This window comes from Pavona decussata, unplaced genomic scaffold (assembly GCF_977016875.1).
Source record: "Pavona decussata unplaced genomic scaffold, jaPavDecu1.1 SCAFFOLD_254, whole genome shotgun sequence".
NCBI lineage: Eukaryota > Metazoa > Cnidaria > Anthozoa > Scleractinia > Agariciidae > Pavona > Pavona decussata.
The window spans coordinates 6,595,172-6,620,337 of NW_028145657.1; the positions used below are offsets into that span (position 1 = coordinate 6,595,172).

Genomic DNA, 25,166 nt, shown 5'->3' on the forward strand with positions numbered 1-25,166 from the left:
AATTTGTTTATTGGAAGTACGCAATTTCCTTTCATTCAGGAAGACGCGAGTTTAGTTGATTCTTACGGGCTGGCGGAAGTTCTTTTTTTTTCCACATAGTTAATAACTTGGGTAAACTCCACTACAACCACTGCTTAGTGCATTAATCGTAACCGCTGCAACGAAACGTTTACGCATGCCACGTGATCCAAGTTTCCTTTAGCGAGCCTTCTATATTTCTTGCTTCAGTCATTACATCTGTGAGGCCCTGATTATTTTATAGGTAATACCATCTTGGCGAGCACAAACACAATCCTTTTGCTTTTCAACATTATTTCCTCAATCCCGCTATCAATTACATCGGTTAGAAATGTGGACAAATTGTTTCTATCTTTAGATATGTTTATTTCAGTAACGGAATAATTTTGATTAAGACTTTCGTAATCAGTTTCAACGTGGCGTCAAGACACCTATCCGTACACCTCTTAGGGAAAACGAGGTGTGGATTCTGACCCTTTTTTGGTGAAAATGGTGCAACGACACCTCTATTAAGTTACAAACTAATTATAGAACACCAAGCAAATGAAATCAACTGAATTCTAGAAAGGGAAAAAGTATGGTGTAGTCTATCACCTAGACTGAGAAAAAAAAAAGTTAGCCAAACGTTTTGAAGCTGTAATCCATTACGATCAAGTCCATCTGTGGCCAGAGACACTTATCGAATGTTTTAGTATATTGGGGTGGTAATTTATAACAAATATGGACCATTAATTTGACGATGATTCTGTGGATAGAAAAATCTTTTGGGTTTTTGGAACGACACAAAATCGTGTCCGCTGTCCTCTTGCGTAAACTTGCTAATTTACAACTACATGGAGAGATCTTTATACAGCCCTGGTAAAAACGATGGACTCTGCCTCTCATGTTTCGCTTCTTGATCGTGCTGAGGACTTTCCTGCCTTGAAGCTTTTGCATCAGTCACGTGACCAACTCCTGCTTCACTCGTACTCAGTCTTCTTTTCCGTGTACTCGTTCTGAGATTGTATGGAGAGGAGGTGGACGCCTGCAAGTTGTCTTCAGTGAACGTGCTTGTACTAGCAATGAGACGACTTATTCCCGGGGTTTCATTGTCATCATTGGGAGGTTTCCTGTCTTGTGCCGACTGGACGGGGTCTTCAACAGGCGGGTTGAGATGCTGAAGGACAACAAGAATACAGTCTCTGAATATAATCAAAGTTATGTACTGAAGGATACTTTGCTCGTCCCCAATGCCTCAAATCTATGGTCTTATCTCTCGTTAGAGCAGAAATCGAGCGGCAATTTTGAACTTCTACTACAAGAAGCAATTTAAATCTACTTCTTCCGTTTTTTGTCAACGTTTTGGATTTACACTACTTCTGGTGGCCGCAATTTATGCCTTCTTTTCCTTGCCTGGGGTTGCCACCTCGCGCTCCTATGAAAGTTCGACTATAGTCCGAAATACTTTCCCCTATCACTCTCATAAATCAATGACATTTCCAATCCTATTGGCCAGTTCAGCGGTTGATTTACAGTCGATGTAAAATATAAATCCCCTTGCTATAAATCCATTTTCTACAACTTTTTTCTGGCAGTCCGCTTTTCCGGGTTTTCTCTATTTCCGACACCAAATCACGGTTTTCTTTAACAGCGACAGTTGGCCGCATTTTACAACACGCACAAGAGAGTACTTAACTGAGACTGATTCAGTAAGGCTCGAAACAGGGCGAATTTCAACCCGCCCAAGCGGCTGAGATTTAGCTGGCATTACATGTATATGCTGAATTTGAACCCTCCGAAGAGTTGGAGACTAACTACAATTAGCCGGCGTAACCGTTGTTTCCTTTCCGAGAGCAGAAGAGGCTCGTGAAGGCATGAAGCACGAAAAGGAGAACAAGAAACTTCTCATGCTTTGTTTTCTATTTTGCTTCTTAAAAAAAACCTACTCGTAAAGGAAACGACTGCCACGTAGGCTAGACTACACTTTGAATCAAGGTGTGATTCTGCACAGCAAAGTTCACTTCTCACGCATGACATAAAAACATGAGACCGCTTACCAGTTGCAGAAGCTGACTTGTTTCCTGGGTTAAAGCATCATGGGAGAATTTGCACCGTTCGGCCGCCCAGCAGACTGATCCGGTGTGAAAAAATTTGCATGGAAACGAGCTTAGGACAGGTCAAAGAAACATCGAAGAAACATCACACGCGGCAATAAAAGGTGCACAAGCTTTGCTTCGCTCAATGGAGGGATCAAAGAACGTTAAATTAGTGTCATTTTTGGTACGAAAAAACAAAACAAAAACAAACAACAAACAGCGACAAGAACAACAAAAACGAAACAAAAGAAACAAACAAACAAACAAACAAAAAACGCGTTGAGCTTAATCTCAAGACGTTTTTAAAGACTTTGATGTCTTATCCAAGATGAGACACATAAAATTGATTGATTGATTGATTGATTGATTGATTGATTGATTGTTTGAAGTAAACTGAACAATTGACTGATTAATTGATTGAAAAGGATATTGTGCATGTAGATGCAGCCATCTCCAAGAAGACAGCTGTTCGAAACGTAGAATTTGCACAATTCTCTCTTCTTTACCACAGCTGATTTATCATGACGGAAAGGACATTCTTCGCCCTGAAAAATAAATAAATAAATAAATAAATAAATAAATAAATTACTAAACAAACAATGCTGGATCTCAACTCGCAGTTCTTCGATTTGAATTATGATTACCTGTGCTCTCGGTCTGCTTTCGTTTCGCTTTGTACGCCATTCCCGAGGGGGGAGTGGGGGCAAACAAGGGAAAATAAGAGCACTGCTTGTATTGGGCTTGATGGCAAGATAGCAATGTAAACTCAAAAATGACGTTTGTTGGGCAAATTGAGACGCAAAAAAAAAAAAAAAAAAACAAAAAGAAAGAAAGAAAGAGAGAAAGAAAAGAAAAGAATTTAAAATTGACAGGAATCTTACGTGCAAGGTTTATGTGACCTCATTAACCATGTTGACTGTGACACACATTCCCATAATAAATCAACTCCGTCTATTAATCCGAAAGTCTTCCCAAAATAACACAATAAATTATAAATAACTTTATTTATGTGTCGATGCATTTAGTGCAGAGCACTAATTGGGGACACCTTCCAGATCGAATTAGAATTAACAAGTGTTGGTTTTTCAGGGGAGGGGAAAACCGGAGTACCCGGAGAAAAACCTCTCGGAGCAAAGACAAGAACCATACTATTCACTGTTCTTTCCGAAAACAGAATAGGTCCTAGAAGAATATGAACCATCTATTCCGTGTTTTCCTGTTCCAGAATAGTCCCAAAGGAACGTGCCGTTATTTGCCTTCTGCTCTACAACGAGAAAATAACGCTACCTTTCTGCATTTTCCTTGAATGTAATAATTGCACAAAGCTTTTGGTTGTTGTACTCTCCTGGATCTGGGCGGTGGATCTCCTCTCCGTATTCTCTCCAAAGCTGCCGCTCTTCTTTTCGCTTTCTTCAACTTTTTTGCATGTTGTCCACCTCGACTCTTCTTGAGGGCCAGCTACAAATAAGGAGCTTTAATTACTATAGACTACAAACAGTTCCTTATTTTCTTGGGTATAGTAAAGCGAGTGAGCCACGCGAGCACGCGAGAAAATTGCTTCCCGCGAGAGCCCGCGTGTCGTGTCTCCTCGCGCGAGGCAATTTTCGAGCGCGCTAGTGGTTCCCTCACATTACTTATTCTATCCCGTAGAAAAATAAGGAACTGTTTGTAGTCTACAATTACTATCATAAAATATAACTACCGGTGCATACCTGTGTGTAGATAATTATTATACACTGTACATTATGTTGTCCAGTACCTGGCTACTTACCTTTGTGACAACTCTTCTTGGCCGGAGGCGGACTGAAATTTTGGTTCAAGAAATTCATTTGCTGACAGATGCAATGAAAGGAAGATTAACTTTTATCTTTTGATACAACTCATAAGATTTCCTTTTTGGCAGAGCGGTCTAAGCCGCCCAGTATCCAACCATTACAATATCGTTGTATCCATCTCTCCCCCCGACCTCTAATCTCCTGATAAAAATGGAAAAAATGAAAGGTATTGTAACTTGTTAACTTACACGTACATGTGTATAGGAACACCAGTAAATAAAACACACCTTCTCACTAGCTGCAACTGTAACATCTACAGCATAAGAGGAAACCATTGAGAGTAGTGATCCCTCTTCTGATACACCTTGTCCAGTTGGTTTGTTTTGAGATGTTGCTGTGTCTGTTTGAGGATTTGGTATTGTCTCTGATGGCTTGTGTGTCTGGGGTCCCAGATTCTTTGATCCTTCTTTGGGTGTTTGTGAAATGGGTGCAGGTACCGGTTTTTCTATGGCACTTTTTTCATTGTTACTTGGATCTAAACTTGCTCTGTTCTTTTCAATGGCAGCCTGTTGAAATGACGATAATAAAAAGAATTATAATAATAACAATAACAATGACAATGATGGTGCAATATTTTTTTATTTATACATGAATATACAGCTGTACATATATTTTTCAGTTTATATATGCAACATTTTTTTGGCCGGACCACTCACCTAGCTCTGACCTGGTGACTCTTCTTTTTGTTTTACAACTTCTACAACTATAGACTGCACATGTAATCATGATAATAGCAATAATAGGGACCTTAAGATCAACAACAGTGACGTCAATTCAAAGCCACAAAACAATAGGATTTAATGAGCAAAACAATGAATTGGAATATTGACAAAGAAGTTCAAATAACGTCAACTTACATCAGCACAACAGTGAGGTTTAAGAGAAGAGGATAATGTTTGTGCATGTTTTAGACAAATAAAGGTAACGTTGTTTTCATTATCCTTCTCAAACTCATTAATAATTCATCAAGAGAAAACAAAGAAAATCTCTACTGTGACCGTGGTTTGGATATGTGTTCCTAATTACCATAAAATTTTGCCAACTTTAGCCTTGAATTTCTCCAAGAATTATTGATCATTTGAGAAGCCATATCAAACACTCGAAAGCGTGTTTCATCAGATATCCAAACACCTCGAAGTTGTTTAAAAAAACTTGGCTGCACCTCGTTTTTTCAACCTACTTCTCAGTGTTTGGATATCTGATGAAACACTCTTCCTTGTGTTTGATAGATTACTTCAAACACACGACAGTTTGCTGAAAGGGCATGTACATGATTGTACAGTGTATTATAGGATGTTAACTCATAGAGGAATACATGGGATTTTGATTTGCTTGAGTGTTCAGGAGTGAGGCTTTATCTGTTGATCATACAAGTATACAAACCTGTTTCTCAACTTTGGTTCTTCTTTTTGAAGCTTTCTTCTTTTGATTTTTTGCTTTTCGTTTTTCTCTCCTCTTATGTCTGGAGTGTCTTCTACTCTTATTGAGGGTAGTATCCTGACAAAATGTTATCCCTCCAACAGCTGACTCATTGTCGGAATCCAGCATCATATCTTCTGGTTCATAATCACTGATCACTTCACCTTCTTCCTCATCAGATTCATCCCCATTACCAGGAATGAAATCATCTTCATCTTCTTCCTCAGAGTTTGAGTCATCCATGATGAGCTCAGCATAATCTTCATCTTCACTTTCTTCTGCCGATGAGTTTTCTTTGATGCCAGGACCATCATCACCACCACCCTCATCCTCATTGTCATCATTATCATTGCCAATAGCATCTTGGTTATTATCTTGTACATATGCATTGGCACTGCTGTTGTCATCACCAGGAGCATCACCATCATCATCAGTCTTTCTTTCAGTAGCATTAGTCTCAGCTGTAACAACATTACATGTACTGTCTTCTGTATTTACATCCATTATTTCAGCACTGTCTTTACCACAGTCATATTTCTTGTCAATGTCGCTAGTAATCCCAACGATTTCAATATGACCATTAGTAGCATGCTTGTCTTTCTCAGCATGGATTCCTTCAGACTCACTACATGTAGATTTCTTGGCAAATGCACCTTCTTCTTTTTCATTCTGATTGCTTATTTCTTCACTTGATGTCAGAATATTGAAATCCTGTAGTAGATCACCACAATCTTTGCTGGTCACTATGTGAGGATCCAGGGGAGCATAAGAATCCCCAAGCTCTTCATCAGCTTCTCCCATAGGTTCTCTGTTGATATTTCTTTCTTGGGAATCTATAATGCAAGTAGAAGGTTTTCTCCCAAGATGTCTACCATGTTCATTAGCAAATGTCTTACTGCTGCTAGTGGGGTAATCAATAAGGTCTTGCTTCACTTCCTCAATCAAGGCCTTTTCAACGACACTTCTTGGTTCACATGAAGTCAGTTTTGATTGTTTAATGGCTCTGTCTTTTAGCTGCTCATCACAAACATCACTTGGTTCCTTATTAAAAGCCACCTGGGGGTTTATGCTATGGAGAATATGACTTTCTTTATCTTTTAATGAAGCAACTGTCATTGCTGTTTCACTGCTCGGGCATTGTAAACCATCATCTGAAATGTCATTCTTACTAATTTTGTTTTGACACGACCCAACAGTATTTTGAATACTGGTCAATTTAACAGGCTTTTGTTCATATTTCTCTGTCAAAACTTTGGATTGCAGTTGTTTGCTTTCCTTTGTAGGGGGTTCCTTTTGCAAATCTCTATCTTCTTCATGAGTTAAATTTAAATCACCTTCCACTCCAGACTGATTGCCAAATGTTTCTTCAATACCTTTCTCGTCCAAAGTTTCTCCTTGGCTTCTTTTCTCTGGCGTATCGACCACATTCTTTCTGCATTCACTACTTTCTGGCGGTATGGTGGACGTGGTAGCTCTGCTAATACCTTCAGAAGACCCTTGTGCACTGTTTGGAGTTCTGTTCCTGGGTTGCGGAGCAGGAATGGTTATCAAGGAGCCTCCCTTCATTACTTTCTTGACCCTCGGTTTTGGTTTCAATGGGGGCGGAACATGGATCTCCTCGGAACTGATCATGCTGATCTGCTTTCCAGAAACTACAGCTGCAGTAACCTTATCAGCGATCTCAGTAGCCGTCGATCTGAAATTTTTAACTGTCGATTCCTTTTTCTCAAAATCTTTGGCCTCCTTCGTATTGTCTCTGAAAGCTTGATTTCGATCAGCTGAAAACACAATAGGCGTTCCGTCTCGAACATTTACCTCGCTCTGTTGATGTGTCCTTTTTTGAACACAGTGCTCATTTTTCACGATACCTGCTGCTTTCTTTGCCTGATTCACTTGCATCACAAACTCTGGAATCATCAAATAATTTGTTCGCAAAAATTCGTCCAGAGTTGGTCTTGAGGTAACCGAGTACAAGGGTGAACATTTGTAGTCGCAGCTGCCCTTCGAATGCGAGGGAACCTCTTGCTGTTGTAATACTGGCGACTGTTTAGGCCACGGCTCTTCACCGGGAGGAATCGGAGCTGGAGCTTTAGAGAAAAGGTCTTTCAATGGCATGGTGTAAATTATAAGGCTCCAAAAATTTGCAAATTTAAGGAAAATTTATGCGTTGAAAAGACACCCTGCCGTCCCCTGCCGTCCGCCATCTTGGTTTAGCCACTGACCAGTGATGACCGAATATTCAGGCACGTGCTTGTTTGTCAGTTTGCTGACCAGTTGTGGCTTTTTCCTGAACAACAAAATCAACTAAAATTTACTTTCAAACCGAAAATTTAAGCAAAAAATGAGTGGAGGAGTGTATGGAGGAGGTTAGAACATTCATTTTTGCTAAGATTTAAGTGTTTAAGGTCTTGCTGAGCTTACAAAGTTGCTTTTGTTTGTAGACGAGGTTGGCGCGATTGTGTTTGACATTGGCGCCCATTCAGTGCGAGCTGGGTATGCTGGTGAAGACTGTCCAAAGGTAATTCATTCTGATTTCTGTATCTTCATGTGTGGTGTGGGTATACTTGGGAAGCATTTACAAGCGAATACCGGTAAATCTGTTGATTTTTTGTAAGTCGTAATTGAATAAAAGCTTACATGATTGTATACATACAAGCTTATGTAAGTTAAAAGTTTCTGATTTGTAAGCTTCAATAAGCTAATGTTTAGTTTAATGTCGTCTTAACCTCCTTAATTCATGCTAAATTATGACCTTTAGCGCAAGGCTTTTTCACAACCAACACAAGCCGTATAAAAGCACAGGCTACCACATCAACAGAGGATGGAAAGCCTGTGGATTGGCTTGGGACCCAGTCACCCAGCATGATAGTGCAATTAAATTATCCAGATCAACTCAGTATGTGACTTTATCAGCCTCATTCCCAGGCTTAAACACACTTATGGAGCGAACCAATCTTGATGTGATGGTGCATTCAGTTGTGCACTGAGTTTAGGGTATCGCATGATTAATGCTTACAATGAATGGACCTGGATTACTGAAACAAGGATGAGGTGGCCTATGTTTTGCCAACCATGCATTATTTCCCACATATTTACTACATTATGTGGTGACAGCTATATGCAAAATCTGTGACAAACCAAGGAGAACTTTAACATGTAACAGGTACACTGTACATGTAACTGTTTGATGAGAATAACTTGAATGTCTCCAAGAAAGTAAATGTCCCAGTTTTTAAAAGTAAATTAATGTTACTGTAATAAAAAATGTCAAGGTGTAAATGTAGTACCACAAACATTAAGAGACATTCAATTTATTCAATTCAATTTATTAAAGCACATTTTTCACAAAGGTAAGGCAAGAATGCACTAGCCCGCAAATAGCATAGGCTAATCTAGGCAGGTAGTGCAGTTGATTAGTATATATTTACAGAGCAAAAGGTGATCACATTATAAACCAAAATACAACATATAGCACTCTAAAGGGGTGTTTACATGTACATTTATGGGAAACATGGATGGTGCAGTGGTGTGAGGTGGTGGAGTGGTGACAAGGGTTTCAATTCTCAGTGTTGGTGCTTTGTGTTGTTTAAGTTTGCTATTTTGTTCTCATCTTTGCTCAGAGAGTTTTCTTTGTATATAGTTTTTCCTCCTTCCATAAAAACCAACATTTCCAAACTATAATCCTGTCAGAAAACAATGAACAGAAAGAACAGCTACTCTGTTGATTTCCATAGAAATGAGATGGAAAATTTATACCACATTGAATATTACCCAGGTTCCCAACTTGTGTCCCAAAATATTTGTTTCTAAAAGTTTTTGTTCATCTGTACCAGTATGATGTCCCTACATGTGTAGGAGTGTTTGAAGAGGAATCCAAAGATGTGATCATGGAAACTGATGTTCCTTCTGAAGGTAGATTATGGGTACATGTATTTTCTTTAAAATAAAATATTTGTGACTACGGACAAAAATTGGAAGAAATCACATCTGTGAACTGACTTTTATTTATGATGAGAAAACAAAGGAAATCATTAACTGTGAAGGGGGTTTCGAAAATTAAAATTTGGTTTTATATCGTAAAATTTGGTGCTTTTGCTTTGATTTTCTCCAAGAATTATTTATGGTTTGAGAAGCATCCTATTTCCAAACACCTCGATGTTGGTTAAAAAAGCTTGGCGCTGCCTTGTTTTTTCAATCCACTTCTCAGTGTTTGGAAATAGGATGAAACACTCTTCCTCGTGTTTGGTATAAAATTATTACTTTAAGCATAAGACAACAAAGCAAAATAAGAAAAAAAAAGGTGAGTAATGGTTGTTTAAACACACTGAGTTCTAAATTTTATTGTCGTGATATTCATCTGATAAAAAAAGATATTTTCGCTATATTGTTACTGATTGATTGATCTCTCTTTTCTAACAGAAAAACCCCAAATTCCGGAGAAAAAGTACTACATTGACACAAATAATATTCATCTTCCCAAAGAAAACATGGAGATATTAAATCCAGTCAAAGATGGAATGAGTGAGTAGTTACATCATTGAAAAGGAATGATTTTTCAAAGTTGTGAAACTCCCTAGAACCTCTGGGCCCCCAAACAAGCAAGATTTAGGGAACCTAGGACCTGGGTGTTACTGTTATGTTCCTGGGATTTTAAAAGTAGGCTTTAGACTGATGTACTGTACATTAACATGTAATTAACTTAAACCTTTTTTCCTGGTAGAAGTCCTACAAAGGTTTTGATTTGTGGTTTGTTATTTTCCTCTCGAATACACTGAATTTGAATAATTACAATTCTACAGGACACTTGTACGACGTACAGCCCTCCGATGTCACTGTCAAAACCTAGTGTGTAAATAAAATCGTTATCATGATTGGCTTACAAGTACAATGTACATGGAAGCTATTCTACAGCTGTACATTCATGTGTATGGCATGACCAATCAATCAGGCTGTTGAAGGTTCACCAAAATTTACATGTACAGGTCGGTTTGTAGTGAATTTCCGGATAAGAGGTTCAGGAGGTTCAGAGTGGGGTCTTAAAGGTAAAAAAACAGATTAAACCTGGCTAATCCTGACCCATCAAAATGAATGGCAAACTTCAGAAGATTGGAGAGACCACACCTACATGTAATAACCCATCAAAATCCCTCAACTTTGAAGGTTATCTGGAACACTGTGTTTCACGTAAATGCACAGCATACAATTTAAACTCTTTGACTCAACTGCAGTTGCTCCAAAGTTTTCCCAAAGTCAAAGTTTATTCCATTCGGTTCTCACTGCACCAGCACCCACTGAAAGTAGTGCTGCTTTATTTTGTGTGAGGCTCATGAGAAGACCATAATGTTATTGTTGATCTTCCAACACAGTTGAAGACTGGGACACATTTGAGAAGCTGTTGGACTATATTTATGCCAAGGACATCAAATCAGAGTCATCCCTTCACCCTGTTCTGATGTCGGAGGCCTCTGTGAGTGGCATACATTGTATTTGTACATTCAGTTATTTCATCATACTGTAGTAAACTTATTCTGTACCATTAGTGGGCACAGGTTGGAACTTCAAACACATACAATTTTAGGTTCACGGTACAGGATCCCATGAGTTGCTTAAAACTTAAAATGTCAGGTGTTTCTGCTCATGCCAGATGGTAAAAAGGTGAATTGACTTAATGAATGTCTGATGTTAGCAGTTTCAATGAACAGTACTTGCATGTTGGATATTACAATAATATAATTTTTACACAACTTGTCCTAGATTTCCTCTAAGTCAATCACTGGTAGCAAAATAATAAATTATACTAGTGAGCTGGAAAAACAGTTATCTGCCATCAACAGTTATGTACAGTATGTATTGTTCTGTAGTTGTGTACTCTAAGTGACAGAAAATCAATAACTTAACTCGTTTGACAATATGCTAGTAACTGTTTTATTATAGCAGGTAAGTTTTTCAGGGCTACCATGGCTGGGAAAAAACAATTTTTTTTCAAGACTCTGAAACCTCCTAAGGGGGATTTTGTAAGTTTAGAAACCCTAAATTCTACTTTAAAGCTATTAAAATGTCAGTAAATTTATTTTTGGCCAGACACTACCTGAAGGTTTGTTAATAACCTTTTTTCTTGTTTCCAAGATACATGTACAGTTGTACATCCATAATTCAGTTTATGTTTGTGGCTTTTTTGTTCTTATGTCTATGACCGGTGATAATTGGTTTGTGGTTTTAAACCATCCTTATGGGTGGCAACCAGCTAATGTTCTCTCACCAAATTATTTTTATTGTTTGCTTGTTTGTTTGTTTGTTTTTTTTTTAATTCAGTGGAATGTTCGTCCAAAGCGAGAGAAACTGACAGAACTGATGTTTGAAAAGTACAACATCCCAGCCTTTTTCCTTTGCAAGAATGCGGTGCTGACAGCATTTGCAAATGGGAGGTCGACAGGTCTTGTAATTGATTCAGGAGCCACTCAGACCAGTGCTGTACCAGTGCATGATGGGTATGTTCTGCAGCAAGCCATTGTCAAATCTCCACTCGCTGGGGACTTCATTACTGCACAGTGTCGACAGATGTTTGAGGAAAGGAATATAGAAATTGTGCCACCTTATGTCATCGCTAGCAAGGTAATCATTCTGTACATGTAACTTGACAAAGTTAGATACTGATAACTTAATTGACAATTTCAGTCCTTACTTGTAGTAAGAGTGTGTACTGTACAGGGTGTACATTGCATTAATAATATTGTCATCGAGCATTCCTGTGTACATGATGCATTTTGGAGATAGTCAATTGCTCTTTATATATTCAGGGCTTCTGCAACTGTTGTTAATAAATTATTAAATAATTATTATTACAGTACTGTATTCATATAATTATAGAAAGTCAAGTAAACGTCATTATGTTAATTCTTCAACTCCAGTTTATTTTAATTTGTTAACATTGCATGTATTTTAACAACTGCTTTACCGTACATGTATTTTTTTAATTTTATTTTAGGAAGTATCGAAAGAGGGTGGGCCAGCCATTTTTACCAAAAAGAGTAATTTACCTTCTGTCACAAAATCCTTTCACAGGCACATGGTGAATGTAAGTATCTTACTAGTTACTGCCAACTTGCATTGGTCAGTTCTTTATCTGCTCACCTTGGAGGGCATTTGGTGGTGTGTGTTGGTGGTTGTGCATTACAGTTTGTAATCTGAAGTCTAGTCTCCACCATTAATGTTTTGTGACTTTTTAGTCGAACCTTTACCCAACAGTGTTTCCTTGTCTTGTCCATAATCTGGATTGAACTAAGCCGTACATGGACACCAATAGATAAACAAACTGGGGAAAGTAAATGTAGATTGTAGTATTGCCATGCATGGTGATTCATTTGAATGGGCAATCTTCAAATTGATTGGTGGTTGTTGTTGCAGGAAACCATGCAAGATTTTCAAGTTAGTGTTCTTCAAGTTTCTGATGGTCCTTATGATGAAAGGTAAATGGATTGGAAAACTATTATGAGTTCCAATTATCTTTTCTTTTTTTTTACATCCATGCTGGTATGAAAGCAAATTAACAAAAAAGAAAGAAGAGGAAATTGTAAGATACAGCTGTATGTTTATACATTGAGCATGGATCTACTTCTTGGCATCATATTATTTTGACGTTTGTCCTTGTGTTTTGCAGTGTTCTAGGCAATATTCCAGGAGTAGTCTATGAATTTCCTAATGGCTATAATAACACGTTTGGTGTGGAGAGATTTAGGATTTGTGAAGGCCTCTTTGATCCTTCAAATGTCAAGGTTAGTGAATGAGAAATTGTCCTCTAAAATAATGTGTGCTGTGTTCTCAAAAGTTGAATGATTTCACAGGGCTATCTTTAAAGGCTGGTTTGCCTACACGTTTAAGGCAAGCATACAGCTTACATGTACATGTAAGTATTACTTATTGAATATGACTGTCAGTGTGCGAAATACTGTACATGATTGGTGACGCACATTTCACACTGCATGATCACTTACGTGTGATGAGCTGATTCTAATTTGTCAGATGAGTACTCTGTTTGTGTTTGTACTGTGCTTGCCATGTTATCCTTGTCTACACTTTACATGGACCACACAATAATACAAGAATATCTACGAACACAAGAAAGGGAAAAGAAATTTCCCTTCTTTCAGTTATTGTTGTGCTTTCCTTTATGATTGTTACTCTGGTTTACTGTTATTTTACACCCTACACAGACCCTCACAGATGCTCTTTTGGCTTGTCACGCAATCTTTCCTTCCCAACGTGACGAGACAAGAGAGCATCTGCGAGGGAGGCTTCATGTACAGTACATGCTCATAATTAAACTTTACATCAGAACAGATGCTGCACCCCACACCCTCAATGACAGTCCTGATTCATGGGGATAGGAAGCAACTTCTTCCAATACAAAATCAAAGATTTCAATTCGTATAATTATCATTCATCCTTTGATGAAACTCACTCTTTAATCCAGTGACCTCAAACTTTGCTATTTTGCTCCAATGCATCTTTGACATGCTCTTTTTATTTCCCGTGTTTGTTTTGTTATACCCCATTATTTAATCAGTGAAAAGAAGGTCAAATGACACCCTAACTGCAAAACACGTAGGTAAATGACTGTATTTACTTGAGTGAATGTAGTTTTATTGATTATTTTGAAGGGCATTGAAGGAAGCACAGCCATTGGTGTCACTCAGGTGGTTACCACAAGTGTAGGAATGACTGATATAGACATAAGAGCGGTAAGTGACCAAAACAGATCAGGGGCCCGTTTCTCGAAAGTCCCGGTAAGTTACCGGGCCCGATAAGTATATTTTGAAATGTTTTTTCGCCGATTGCACAGTGATTAGAGACATGATACTTGGCCAATGTTTTCATAGAATTATAAGGTTTTAAAATTTAGTATTCAAAGCTAACAAAAATGGACTTCTGCTAAGAAACATTTATCACCAAAAACATTTATTGGGCCCGATAAGTTACCGGAACGTTCGAGAAACGGGCCCCAGGGAGCTTAAGCAACGAAGACGGCGACGGCGACGACAACGCCGCAAAACAATAGGTTTAATGAGCAAAAACAATCGCTCTGCACTTGCGTTTTACATTTTGGTACATTTCTTTGCCGTCCTCTGCAAAACAACAACGTGAAATGACCACATTTAAAGTTTTTTGGAGAACGTGAATGCACGACGGTTAATTTTTCACTTTCTTTCTTAACTTGTACGCCACTCCTACCAATTTGGTTCCTGGATACTGAGTTCGCCATTTTCGTAAAAGTTGAACGAGTTAAATAAAATGAAATAAAGATATATTTTCAGGTGACGTTTTCATTGCCGTTGCTGTCGTCGTTGCTTAAGCTCCCTATTAGCATACGCGTACGATTTTCCTTCCAGTACTAAAACTTTTCCGGGTGGACGCATATTCTGTGTATCCCGAGGGAACCGTATGCTGTCATTCTGTTCGTTCTGCTATAATCCGGAACTGAATTAAAGTAATGCTACACGTGTTTCGCTCTAAACGGGATAGGTTCCAGAAGAGTGCATTTACCGAATATTTGGAGTGTTCTAGTTCCGTTAAGAATGCGCCCTTAGTAATGCCCTCTTCTGCTGTGTTTTTTCTCCCACAGGGTCTGTTTGGTAATGTGATTGTCACTGGTGGAAATACTCTCCTTCAAGGTTTTATCGAAAGACTCAATCGCGAGCTTCTCACAAAGACACCACCTGTAAGTAGTGTACTCAATAGCAGCACTACGGGTGTGAAACCCTGGATGCTATTACCTGCAGTTGCACTCGCACGTGTAGTGTGTAAACACAGCGAGGGTGGATTTTTCGAGGGAGAAAAATAGAAAAATGAGAATTCAACTTCATCATTCACGTCTCAAATAATAGAGAGATGTAGGATAATTATTACGTTTACGGAAACGGCAAAAATGACCACGTGACCATGTTTTTCCTATACGGTAATTGCCGTTTTGCTGTTTTCAGTTTCTCAGTAAAATTTAGTAGTTTTGTATTAGCATCAAAGGTCAGAATGATTCTGCTCTATTCTCATCTATGTGTTCATTTTTTCAAGAATACAAAACCACGAATTTCACGTCTGCCGCGATTTTAAATCTCTTAATATAGGGCTTCTGCGGTGGTGTCTGTAACATAACTGCTATTTTTTAGACATTTTAAATCCTAGAAACAAAAGTGCTGTTTGTGATAAAGACAAATGAAAGCAGAATGTTCATTTTGGCAAACCACAGAAAACAATCTTGTTGCAGGATTTGCTATCATCTTGCAAATTGGATCATAAGCACTGACTTTCAGATGTCCAAATGACAACCTTGGAGATAACCTTCATTATCTGTTTGTTTTCTCTGTTTCTTTAATTTGACAAAAATGGCTATCAATCCTTGTGGTATTTGCGTTGTAGTTTAATTGTGGTTTTTATTTGCAATTTTACAAATCAGTGATTTTTCTTAGTTTTCCTTCGTTACCGGTTATGCCAGTGAACCGGAGAGAATAGAAAAAAATATCAACTGGTTTGAAAATGTTCAAGCCAAAACCAAATTTAAGGTGGTCTTTTTTTCTCTGTTGTTCCTAGAGCATGCGTCTAAAGCTGATATCTAACAACACACCTATGGAGAGACGATTTAACCCCTGGATTGGCGGCTCAATTCTGGCATCACTTGTAAGTTTTCAAAGACTTCTGTTAAGTTCTGTAATTTATTTAATGTCAATATCACGGGGAGTGCTTTCGCAATCTTCCAAGCCAGGGGCTCAAACCTTGACAATAATCCAAGTCGAACTGGAATACGCGGAGAAAAACCTCTCGAAACCAGGACGAGAACCAACAACAAACTCAACGCATTTATGACGTGGAGTCTGGAAATCCAACCCTGGTTACATTAGTGGGAGGCGAGTGCTGTCAACACTGCACCATCCCTGCTCCCCCAATTTTTGTCGCTTAAGTGGTCGCAGTTTAGGGTGATAGGTTATGAAAACCACCTTGTGCTGCAAAATCAATAGCTCGAGAAGAAAGTGCATGTTCTCTCCGACCTCTGTAATTTGACTGCATCGAAAAACACAAAGTGGCGGAAATCTATGGCGTACACAAGACTTTTCAATTTGTGTTGTTTTTTTCTTTGAGAGAAAGTTTATTTTAACGTTTCAAGAATTGAGAACACTCTCTCTGCACTGTGTAAAATAGAATAAACTATATTCGTAACTGACCTTTCTTTTTCGTTTCTATCAATTGTAATAATAGCTTTATTCAACACAGCCGAGTTCAAGCACGTAACACTTGCCCCCAAATTCAGACTTCCTGTCGAACATCAACCAGGGGTAGTATATAAAATACCATGTGTCGTCTGTGACTGGTGTTACGTGGGTAAACTGAACTGGCCGGTGTTTAAAACTAGAAAGAAAGAACATCTTAGGAATGTTAAGACGTGCGCTAGAGGCTCGAACATTGCGAAACATGCTTGGACATTTGAACACTACATTGACTTTGACAACTCCCAAGTGATTGACAAAGGCTCTTCCCGTACGCGGAAAACACTAGAATCTTGGCACACTTTCGCTATTAAGCATGCTGACAATACCCTAATCAGTACTCCATTCTTTTTTTTAAAGACGCCTTTTATTTTGCATTGTTCCTTTTATTATTTTAGTCTCACCCTTTTCTGTATATATTTTAGATTCGTTGTTTATTCCATTTTGGCCATCGAAGGCTGTAGTTTGGCAGCCGAAGGCTCAGATTTCTCTTTTATAATTTTAGCCAGGGGAACATTTGTAAATATTTTGACTTATTGATCATTCTTTTGATCAATGGATCGAGCCATTTTGCATGCATCCGTCCGTCCGTCCGTCCGTCTGTCCGTCCGTCAGTCAGTCAGTCAGTCAGTCAGTCAATTAGTCCGTCCGTCCGTCCGTCCGTCCGTTCATCCGTCAGTCAGTCAGTCAGTCCGTCCGTCCGTCAGTCAGTCAGTCAGTCAGTCAGTCAGTCAGTCAGTCAATCAACTTATCTGTATTGTTTGTATTACAGGGCTCATTTCAACAAATGTGGATATCCAAACAAGAGTACGAAGATCAAGGCAAGGGATCGGTGGAAAGGAAGTGCCCTTAATCATCTAAAACATTGTTCGTACTGTACATTGGTAGTTTTGCGCTTTCGTCAAGAACATCTTTCAAACTCTTACTCTATTAAATATGACAAGAAGAGACACTATTTTTAAACAAAGGAAAGATGCGATGCTAGAATCGTGCCTCGTGAGAAACAAGGCGTACATGATACCTTAAGCTGTAGTAGGTGGTCGACCCGTCATTTGTGTTTTATGCAAGCGTCAAAACAAACAAAGGCACTGCTGTGTAACAAGCGGAAGAGCTAGCTTTTTCAACAATATTTTTTAAAGGACTTCAACTGCAACTTCGCTCCAGAAGACGATTTTTGCATTTCTACTTACAACATGTTTTCAGCAAAAATCTGGAAAGACTGACGAGACGTTGTTTTACCTCTTTGTGCAGTGTACTTTTCGCTTGTCAGGACACAGCTAGAGCTCACATATTGTAACTTAAATCGTCCACAACGTAAGTTTGTAAAAAGGAGAACACATTGTTCATTAAACAAAAAGAATGAAATAAACGGGAGAACCTTTATATATGAAAAGTCAGTTGGCCTGATATGAGTGATAGTTTAGTTTACGGAGCTATTTCATCCAGGGGGTGAGCAATTAAATTAGTGTGAGCATTAATCGTCGATCATCGAAGGGATTTTTTTGAGGCGGGTTTTGATTTGGGCTTTGTCTTGAGCTGTTATTGATTTTGCAAAAATAGAAACTGACCTTTTCGCATTTTTTAGCGACATTTTCCGCTTCGAAAACAAAAGGAATAGTTTTTCAGTGTTACGAAATCTTGAACCGATATTTTGCCGGAAAAAAAACCCTGTAGATTTGCTGTACCACTAAATCCAAATTCCATATCTGCCGAAATGAACGACTTTGGGTGCCCGACTGAAAAAGTTATTAACATTTCAAATTGAGCTCGTACTTCAACAGTAAAAGAAAAAAAAAACAAACACACGAAAACAAAATAATAGTAATAGATATTTTTTATAGCGCCCCATCTTTGAGCTCTAAAATCTTCCCTTCTTCCGAGTTGAGTTAGCTGCAGTGAATAAACAAAATCTAAAACGTGTTTGTCTCTAAAAGCACCTGACTGACATTACCTCAAGGTTACCCGTATACTAGGTTTAGGCTCTTGTCCATATTTGTATATTTAGTGGTTAGTTTTATTATTATTATTATTATTATTATTATTATTATTATTATTATTATTATTATTATTATTATTTATTATTATTATTATTATTATTATTATTATTTATTATTATTGTTATTATTATTATTATTATTATTATTATTATTATTATTATTATTATTTTTTTTTTTTTTTTTTTTTTTTTTTGTCAGTTTTGCTGAACGGATTACCTGTCATTAGCCTAGGGGACAATTAGAAGATCTCATGAAAACTGCAAACGACAGCTTTTTTCGTAAATGTGATCTCTACTAGAGGGAAAACTCGCAAATCTTCAGTGACCATGTGTTTTTTCAACGCCAAATGAAATGCAAGATTTTTCGTCAGCCCGAAAGAGGGGCGAAGGGGTGTTGTGCTGGTGGAGAGGCAAAAGGGGTGGGGGAAGGGGGGGGGGGGGGGTAGGGTGCAGCGGAAGGGGAGGTGGGGGATGAGTCGAGCCTATATCCCGTGACCCTCGTGACCTTTCCAGTTACTTTTCATCAAAGAACCCGAGAACAGAAATACCGAAGAACCCTTTCTGCTTTAGTTTCCATCCTCTAGGAATCGAGCAGAGTCATGTTTGCCCGATAACGCCTCGCGCAAGCACCTAAGCCTTTGAGCAAACAGTTCTGGGTGCATGATAAAATCTGACCTGGATATAGCTTGGTTCACGAAGGAGTAACAAGATAACCGTATCTAGCCGTCGAGAGCGTCGATGCTTCCAAACGTTTTGATCTTCATAGTATAGCGAACCATAAAAAGCCGATATTCCTAAAGGTCGGTTGCATGATAGCTTTGAAAGGGGAAAGGTCATGAAAAGTCCACCCGCGCCGTTCACTGCAGGGTTTGTCAATGTGGGAAAAAAAGGCTAAAGGCCAAGAATTGCTGATATCGAGACGGACGGCTCAACTTTTCACAGCGCCTTGAGATTGAGAGCGATATTTGTGAAGAGGCCATGACTGATGCAGGAGTAGAGCTGTTACACACTTCACACCCTTGGAAGTTTTGCGCTTCCCCAGAATTGTTTGGCATCTAAATAGTAAAGAAATCGATTCTGCCAATTAAAATCACAGGAAACTGGAGAGATTTGAGCAGTTTTGCTAGTAATAACAAAGCAGTATTTCCAATTCCAGTTAATAACACAGGTATACATTTTTTCGTTTTTATTAGCAGATGCTTTTAAGACAAATTGCACCAACATCATCTGATTCAATGGATGTACTACAATCATGCTTGCGATATTTTTGATAAGGCTCATTCTTGCTCATATCCGGCCAGGACCGCTGTTCCATTCAAATCATCAGAACTCACTCTTTTGTTGCTTCCTGCATCATTATCTACGGCTGATCCTTCTCAGCATCTTGACTATTCTGTTGAGGTCGTCTAGTCTGTTGAGGTCGCCTATTCTGTTGAGGTCGTCTATTCTGCTGTGGCCGTTTGTTCTTATTCTTGAGTGTTTGATAACGATTGACTGGATCTTTAACCTTGTCGGGACTCGTGACTTCCGCGATCAACTTCGCTCCAGTCCCCGGAATGAATTCCGCGGTGAGAGATTTTCCATCGGCAGGTGTCACTTTCCCCTGCAACTAAGAGTTTCCAATAATTCTTATTATATTAACTGTGTTTTCCTCGATTAGCCTAAGCAGTGCGAGGTAGAGATAACCTTTACCTCAATACTCATGTATGGCAAACTAAAACCAACAAGCTTTCACCTCTCTCCCTAGGCCACAGTAGAGTTGTGACTTTGCTTGTATTTCCAAAGGTTAAATAAATTCCCTTTTTAAGGGAAAAATTGCTTCCTGCTGGTAGAAGTTGCTGGTAAATCTATTCAATTTGGGCGTGGTAGTTCTCTAGTTGGGTCATCAATGTTTAAAGCATTTCCTGTTTAAAGTATTTGCTATATCATAACTGCTACCTACTGAGAGTTTTGTTGTGGATTAATAACCAATTTGCCAATTTAATGGAAATGAAATTCCGCAATTAGAAAATGAAGTGTGTTAAAATTCTTAAATTTTTTACACATTTCAGGCATATCCTGAAGCTAATTTGTACACCCTAAAAGTTAAGTTGTCAGGAAATAATAATTTTATAGCTGTCGCGACGATTTTGTTGTATTTAAGTTAGTGAAAATTACTCAAATATTTGATAAGGAACCGTTTTGCTAACATGAAATTGCTCTAAGAGCACAGGGAAGAAAATATTAAGTGATTTCTCCCAGGAAAAACTAACTATTATCAGCTTTTAGCGACATTTTTAAATTACGCAGGTAGAACTTAAAAATATTGGCCAAGGTTTTTCAAGTTGTAATCCATTCCCATCCTAGCCATCTGTAGTCAAACACAATTAATTCTAGTTTCTGTACACTGGTAGGGTTTATTGTCAATAAAATTGAACCATTATTTTAACGATTCCATCGACTGAGATATGGTTTGGGGCATTCAAAATAACACTATAAATAGATGACAAAAGAGTCACATTTTAGTGTAGAGATCTACTGGTTGCACAAACCTGGAAGCATATAGCGTATATGAAAAAATAACTGAACCATTGAAGCTGCATTTTATCAAAACGCTGGAAAGACCAACAGTGTTTCTGAAATGGAAATATCAAGGTTATGGTTCGAACAACACGACTAAAGATACCAGTTATTGACCGTTTTAACACTTGAGACGTTTGAAGTCGTGTAGACGCATTTAAAGACTCGCGCGTTAATTAGTCATATGATATAAAAAAGGGAAGTTATAAAGAAGACAGCCAAATTAAACAAAAAACAAAAAAAGAAATGAAAAGGTTTTAATAAAAAAAGACTGGCATCTATTCTCGTAAGATATATAATTGACTCGACTTAATCCGGTGCCAAATAAATTTACACGTACTGATATAGACACGGTGGAGACTTCGCTTACTTCTTGGCTTCGAAAGTATTTTTCTCGCCGTCGTCAAGAAAGACAAAAAGCGGAGATTAAAATGTTTTTGAAGGAAAAATCAGTCCATGAAGCGAGTTTTAGCCGGTGACAAGGATGAACTAGGAATTAGATATAGCCAAAGACCATGGTTTGCGTGTGACAACTAACAAGAGAGATGCTCTTAACACGCAAAAGGCGTTAAAATCATCAGGCGTCAAATGCGTCTGACTTATTTTCCGTTTTTATGGTAGACGTTAATGTTCAATACGACATTAACCTCGTAGACCAATTTAACGTCTCCAGGATTAAAACAAGATATATAAAAAAAGCAGTTGAGATACTTTTCTCGTTCAACGTTTTCTTTCTAAAGGCGTCAATGTCCTTTGATCATTGTCACAGCTTTCAGGTTTTGAGCTAGTTTTTTAACAAAGCCATTAAAAAAATACCCAGATTTTTGTAGGAGTGTTTTTACCTGAATTTTACTATTACCACGAACGAGATATAGCTTACCTTCTCGGGGTGACGCTCTACCCAGATGAGTTTGCTCCAAAGAATGAACAGTTTGCCAGTAAAAGCAACTAAAATGCTAATCAACAAGTTAAATGAACAAATCTTACATCACAGTCACCTGTAAGATAGCCACGGGAACTTTTGAAATGTCGTCCAAATATTTTGCACAATTTTACATCTTTTAATGTTTATTTCTCGACTTAGGTGGCTAGGTTCACCACTTTGGTATTCTTTGCGGGACGGGAAACTTTAAGACTTGTATGAAACGTTTTGATTTTTAAATCTGACTTAAAAGTCAGTTCTTCTGAAATTAAAAGAAATTCCGGCCTCAGGTAATTTTCCTGGTTGTCCTAAATGACGCTTTCGCGGCGAAAAATTCCTCGCCGAAGGACATATCTACGTACCTGTGCAACTGAATTTCAAACAATCACTGATTCATTGGACTGCTTGTCCCAGTTGAAAGAGTTTGTATAGAGAATTGACCAAAAGAAATAAATGTTATAAGCTGGGTTTAAGGAGCGCCCGTGAAGACGCTTAAATTAGAAGCCAGTAAAGTGGAAGAATATTTCCATTCAGCAAGACTGAGGCCACATATATATTTTTCGAACAGGTTGAATCGAGTTTGAAACTCCCCTAATTTCGGGAAAACTAGTTCTTCATCCCTTGCTTCTTTCAAAAGAAATTGAAAAGAATTCCTTTCTAATAGTTATTAATCCTTGACAATCTTTGATTTTTCTCTTTTTGTCCCCTGTTTTCCTTGTTGGCCCATATCTTGATCATATGTAGTAAGACATTTAGCCATGAATCTTGTGAAGAACCCTAATTTTTAAAAAGTCTCATGGTTCCTTTAGGTCTCCGCGCTATTTCATCTTCCTTTGTCGCGTCTGTAGTTCTTCAGGCTCGTCATATTCCTTCCCCATGTAAGTTCAAGTTCCGACTGCTAATTTTCCTTACTCGTTCCCAGTCGCCTATCTTGTCTTTGAAAGGAGGTACGAGAGGTACGAGTGAAGTACGCGAGGAAGTAAGGAAGAGAGAGTATGGTCCAGACAAATTTTTTCGTTACATTTTTTTAGGATAAATTTGCCGGAACATGCATAATTGGAGATAAAGATCTCCAACTTCCGGGTTTGGGACTGAAAATTACAAAAGTGAGGTTTTATGCTAAAGTTAGCAACCTGCTCGTGACAGACTGACAGTGCACACCGGGTATCTTAGGGCCTCTTCATATGAGCCCGGTAGACGGGACGGATTTTATCTTCTGTTCATATGGGAAATTTAATCCCGGTTACCGAGATGAAAAATGTCCAACAAAAGGCCCCCAAAAATAACCGTGGAACCGCGTTCCGACTTGTCATCGACCTTACAAGCCATATGCGCAGTTGAAAATGTTTCGTCAACGACAGTCCCGGTATCCGGGCTAGTGTTCGTGTGGGAAAAATTTCCAGCTCGGTTACCGAGATCTCGGTCTAAGCACTTCTCTATACTATCTCGGCTTAAACACTGATTATACAGACTGTTAGCTTTTAGTTGTTTTTATGGCAGCAGGAGCTCATCGGCTCCTGATGGCAGACATTTGACATTATAGGGCTTCTATGGATTCGGTGTTCGGCATTGGGTGTTCTGCAAAATACCCCTGCCGAGCGCTGGGTACATCAGTCAGACCTTAAAATTGTAATCCTTTTGACCCTTAGTTAACAGAGTTAAATTAGCCCTCAAAATCACCGGCCGTATTTTACTCACAGAAACGGCCCCAATTTTGAGATTAAAAAAAAAGTGTTATCATTTTCCGATAAAGTACCCGCTCGCTACATGTTTGAATGCCACATCGTTCGTACATGCCACATCTTTTCATGAATGCATGATCAAAACAAAACTCACCTATTAATTGATCAAAAGGTATTTTCAATTTGTTGACCCGCCGACCCGCTTTAATTTATGAAGCCAGTTTGAAATCGTTATGGATTTTTCCCACAGCCAAAAAGTTAATTTACAAAATAATGAAAAAAATTAACAAAACGTTTATCAATAACCCTGCATGCGATCTTCACAATTAAAGGTCTTAACGGATAACGAATATAACGACGTCATATGCTTCTTATGAAGCTTTATCCAACTTTAGTCAGTAAAATAACTGTATGTTCACCTAAATTTTCAGTCATAAATATCTGATTCTTTTCAGACAAGTTCTGTCCTTCTTCGAGAATGTCAATGTTGATTCATAGCTATAAATAGAATCTTTTTAAAACGTGACAGAACAACAAGTGCTCACCTGTTCCATTGGCTATATTTCAACAGCGAATACATTTTACAAGAATATGTGTTCAAGAACATATTCAATACCAACAAGAATATATATGTATTAAGAATATATTCAATACCAACAAGAATATGTGTTAAGAATGTTAAGAATATATTCAATATCAAACAAATATTTGTAAAAGGAGAATATATTTCCATACCAAAAGAATATATTCAGTACTAACCAAACAAAAGAAAAAAAACTCCAAATACATTTAAAAAATAAATTTTGAACTTTGTTTAATAACCATTGCCCATCTGTTCGGCTGAGCATGTTTCACATGCTCCTATATATTAAAAAAAAATTTGCCGAAGGTTATGCCAAAGACAGTGTATACTGACCAAAATATTAAAATTAAACAACTAAGCAATTTTGTACTACAAAGATTCTACCCTTTCACTTTTCTCGCATGATCCTTTCACAATTTTGTTGTTTTCGTGCCAAAAAAGACATACCATGCAGCTTTTAAAATCAAATGGGTTTTTTTGAAGTCTCGGTGGCTTAATGCGTATTACAATAGAATTTGCGGGCATTTGGCGAATTTCAATTAAGGGTCTATTACTCCAACGCTGTGAGGCTTGTAATATTTTTAAGGGTCGAAAACGTTTTTGCGACGGTAATTCTAAGGATTTATTTACAAATTTCCCGGAAGATAGGGTGTCATTTATTTTTTCCCTATACAAATTGGGAATCGCAATTAGAATTTCGTCTCTGTTAAACATTTCGTGAGGAATAGCTAATTCATTCTGTTTTGCTTTTTTCTTTTCTAAGGTGCAAGTTGTGGCTGAGATCACGTAGCTGCTCACCAGTAGCTACTATTGGTTGAAAAAAAT

The 25,166-nt window shown here is 38.2% G+C and overlaps 2 protein-coding genes and 1 long non-coding RNA gene across 4 annotated transcripts; 1 reads left to right on the forward strand and 2 right to left on the reverse strand.

Moving 5' to 3' along the window:
* Positions 1-188: 188 nt before the first annotated feature.
* Positions 189-7,606, reverse strand: LOC146456839 (uncharacterized). Its single transcript, XM_085092856.1, has 6 exons — positions 5,312-7,606; positions 4,156-4,434; positions 3,381-3,551; positions 2,524-2,638; positions 2,055-2,164; positions 189-1,174 (listed from the first exon to the last, which is right to left on the reverse strand). Exons 1-6 carry the CDS (start codon positions 7,460-7,462, stop codon positions 848-850), a joined length of 3,153 nt encoding a protein of 1,050 aa, XP_084948982.1. The 5' UTR covers positions 7,463-7,606; the 3' UTR covers positions 189-847.
* On the forward strand, positions 7,571-17,996 carry LOC146456840 (actin-like protein 6A). Its single transcript, XM_085092876.1, has 13 exons — positions 7,571-7,713; positions 7,789-7,865; positions 9,181-9,259; positions 9,767-9,868; positions 10,714-10,814; positions 11,660-11,959; positions 12,333-12,422; positions 12,752-12,813; positions 13,005-13,119; positions 14,005-14,085; positions 14,967-15,062; positions 15,929-16,015; positions 17,372-17,996. The coding sequence occupies exons 1-13, from the start codon at positions 7,689-7,691 to the stop codon at positions 17,450-17,452; spliced, it is 1,296 nt and encodes a 431-aa protein (XP_084949002.1). The 5' UTR covers positions 7,571-7,688; the 3' UTR covers positions 17,453-17,996.
* A 1,770-nt stretch (positions 17,997-19,766) lies between these two features.
* On the reverse strand, positions 19,767-22,165 carry LOC146456841 (uncharacterized). 2 transcript variants are annotated; one of them, XR_014858751.1, is made up of 3 exons: positions 22,035-22,165; positions 21,127-21,210; positions 19,767-20,204 (listed from the first exon to the last, which is right to left on the reverse strand). It is a non-coding gene; the product is annotated as an uncharacterized LOC146456841 (long non-coding RNA). The 2 variants fall into 2 exon arrangements; XR_014858752.1 differs by lacking the exon at positions 22,035-22,165 and adding an exon at positions 21,866-21,948.
* Positions 22,166-25,166: the final 3,001 nt, after the last annotated feature.

Coding starts and splice junctions, on each gene's coding strand:
- LOC146456839 (XM_085092856.1), bottom strand. CDS start 7,462: ATGCCATTGAAAGACCTTTTCTCTAAAGCTCCAGCTCCGATTCCTCCC. Junction 2,639..3,380: donor TTCAAGGAAAATGCAGAAAG/GTAGCGTTATTT, acceptor TTTATTTTTCAG/GGCGAAGAATGTCCTTTCCG. Junction 1,175..2,054: donor CAAGTCAGCTTCTGCAACTG/GTAAGCGGTCTC, acceptor GTTGTCCTTCAG/CATCTCAACCCGCCTGTTGA.
- LOC146456840 (XM_085092876.1), top strand. CDS start 7,689: ATGAGTGGAGGAGTGTATGGAGGAG. Junction 7,714..7,788: donor TGGAGGAGTGTATGGAGGAG/GTTAGAACATTC, acceptor TTTTGTTTGTAG/ACGAGGTTGGCGCGATTGTG. Junction 16,016..17,371: donor GCTCAATTCTGGCATCACTT/GTAAGTTTTCAA, acceptor TTTGTATTACAG/GGCTCATTTCAACAAATGTG.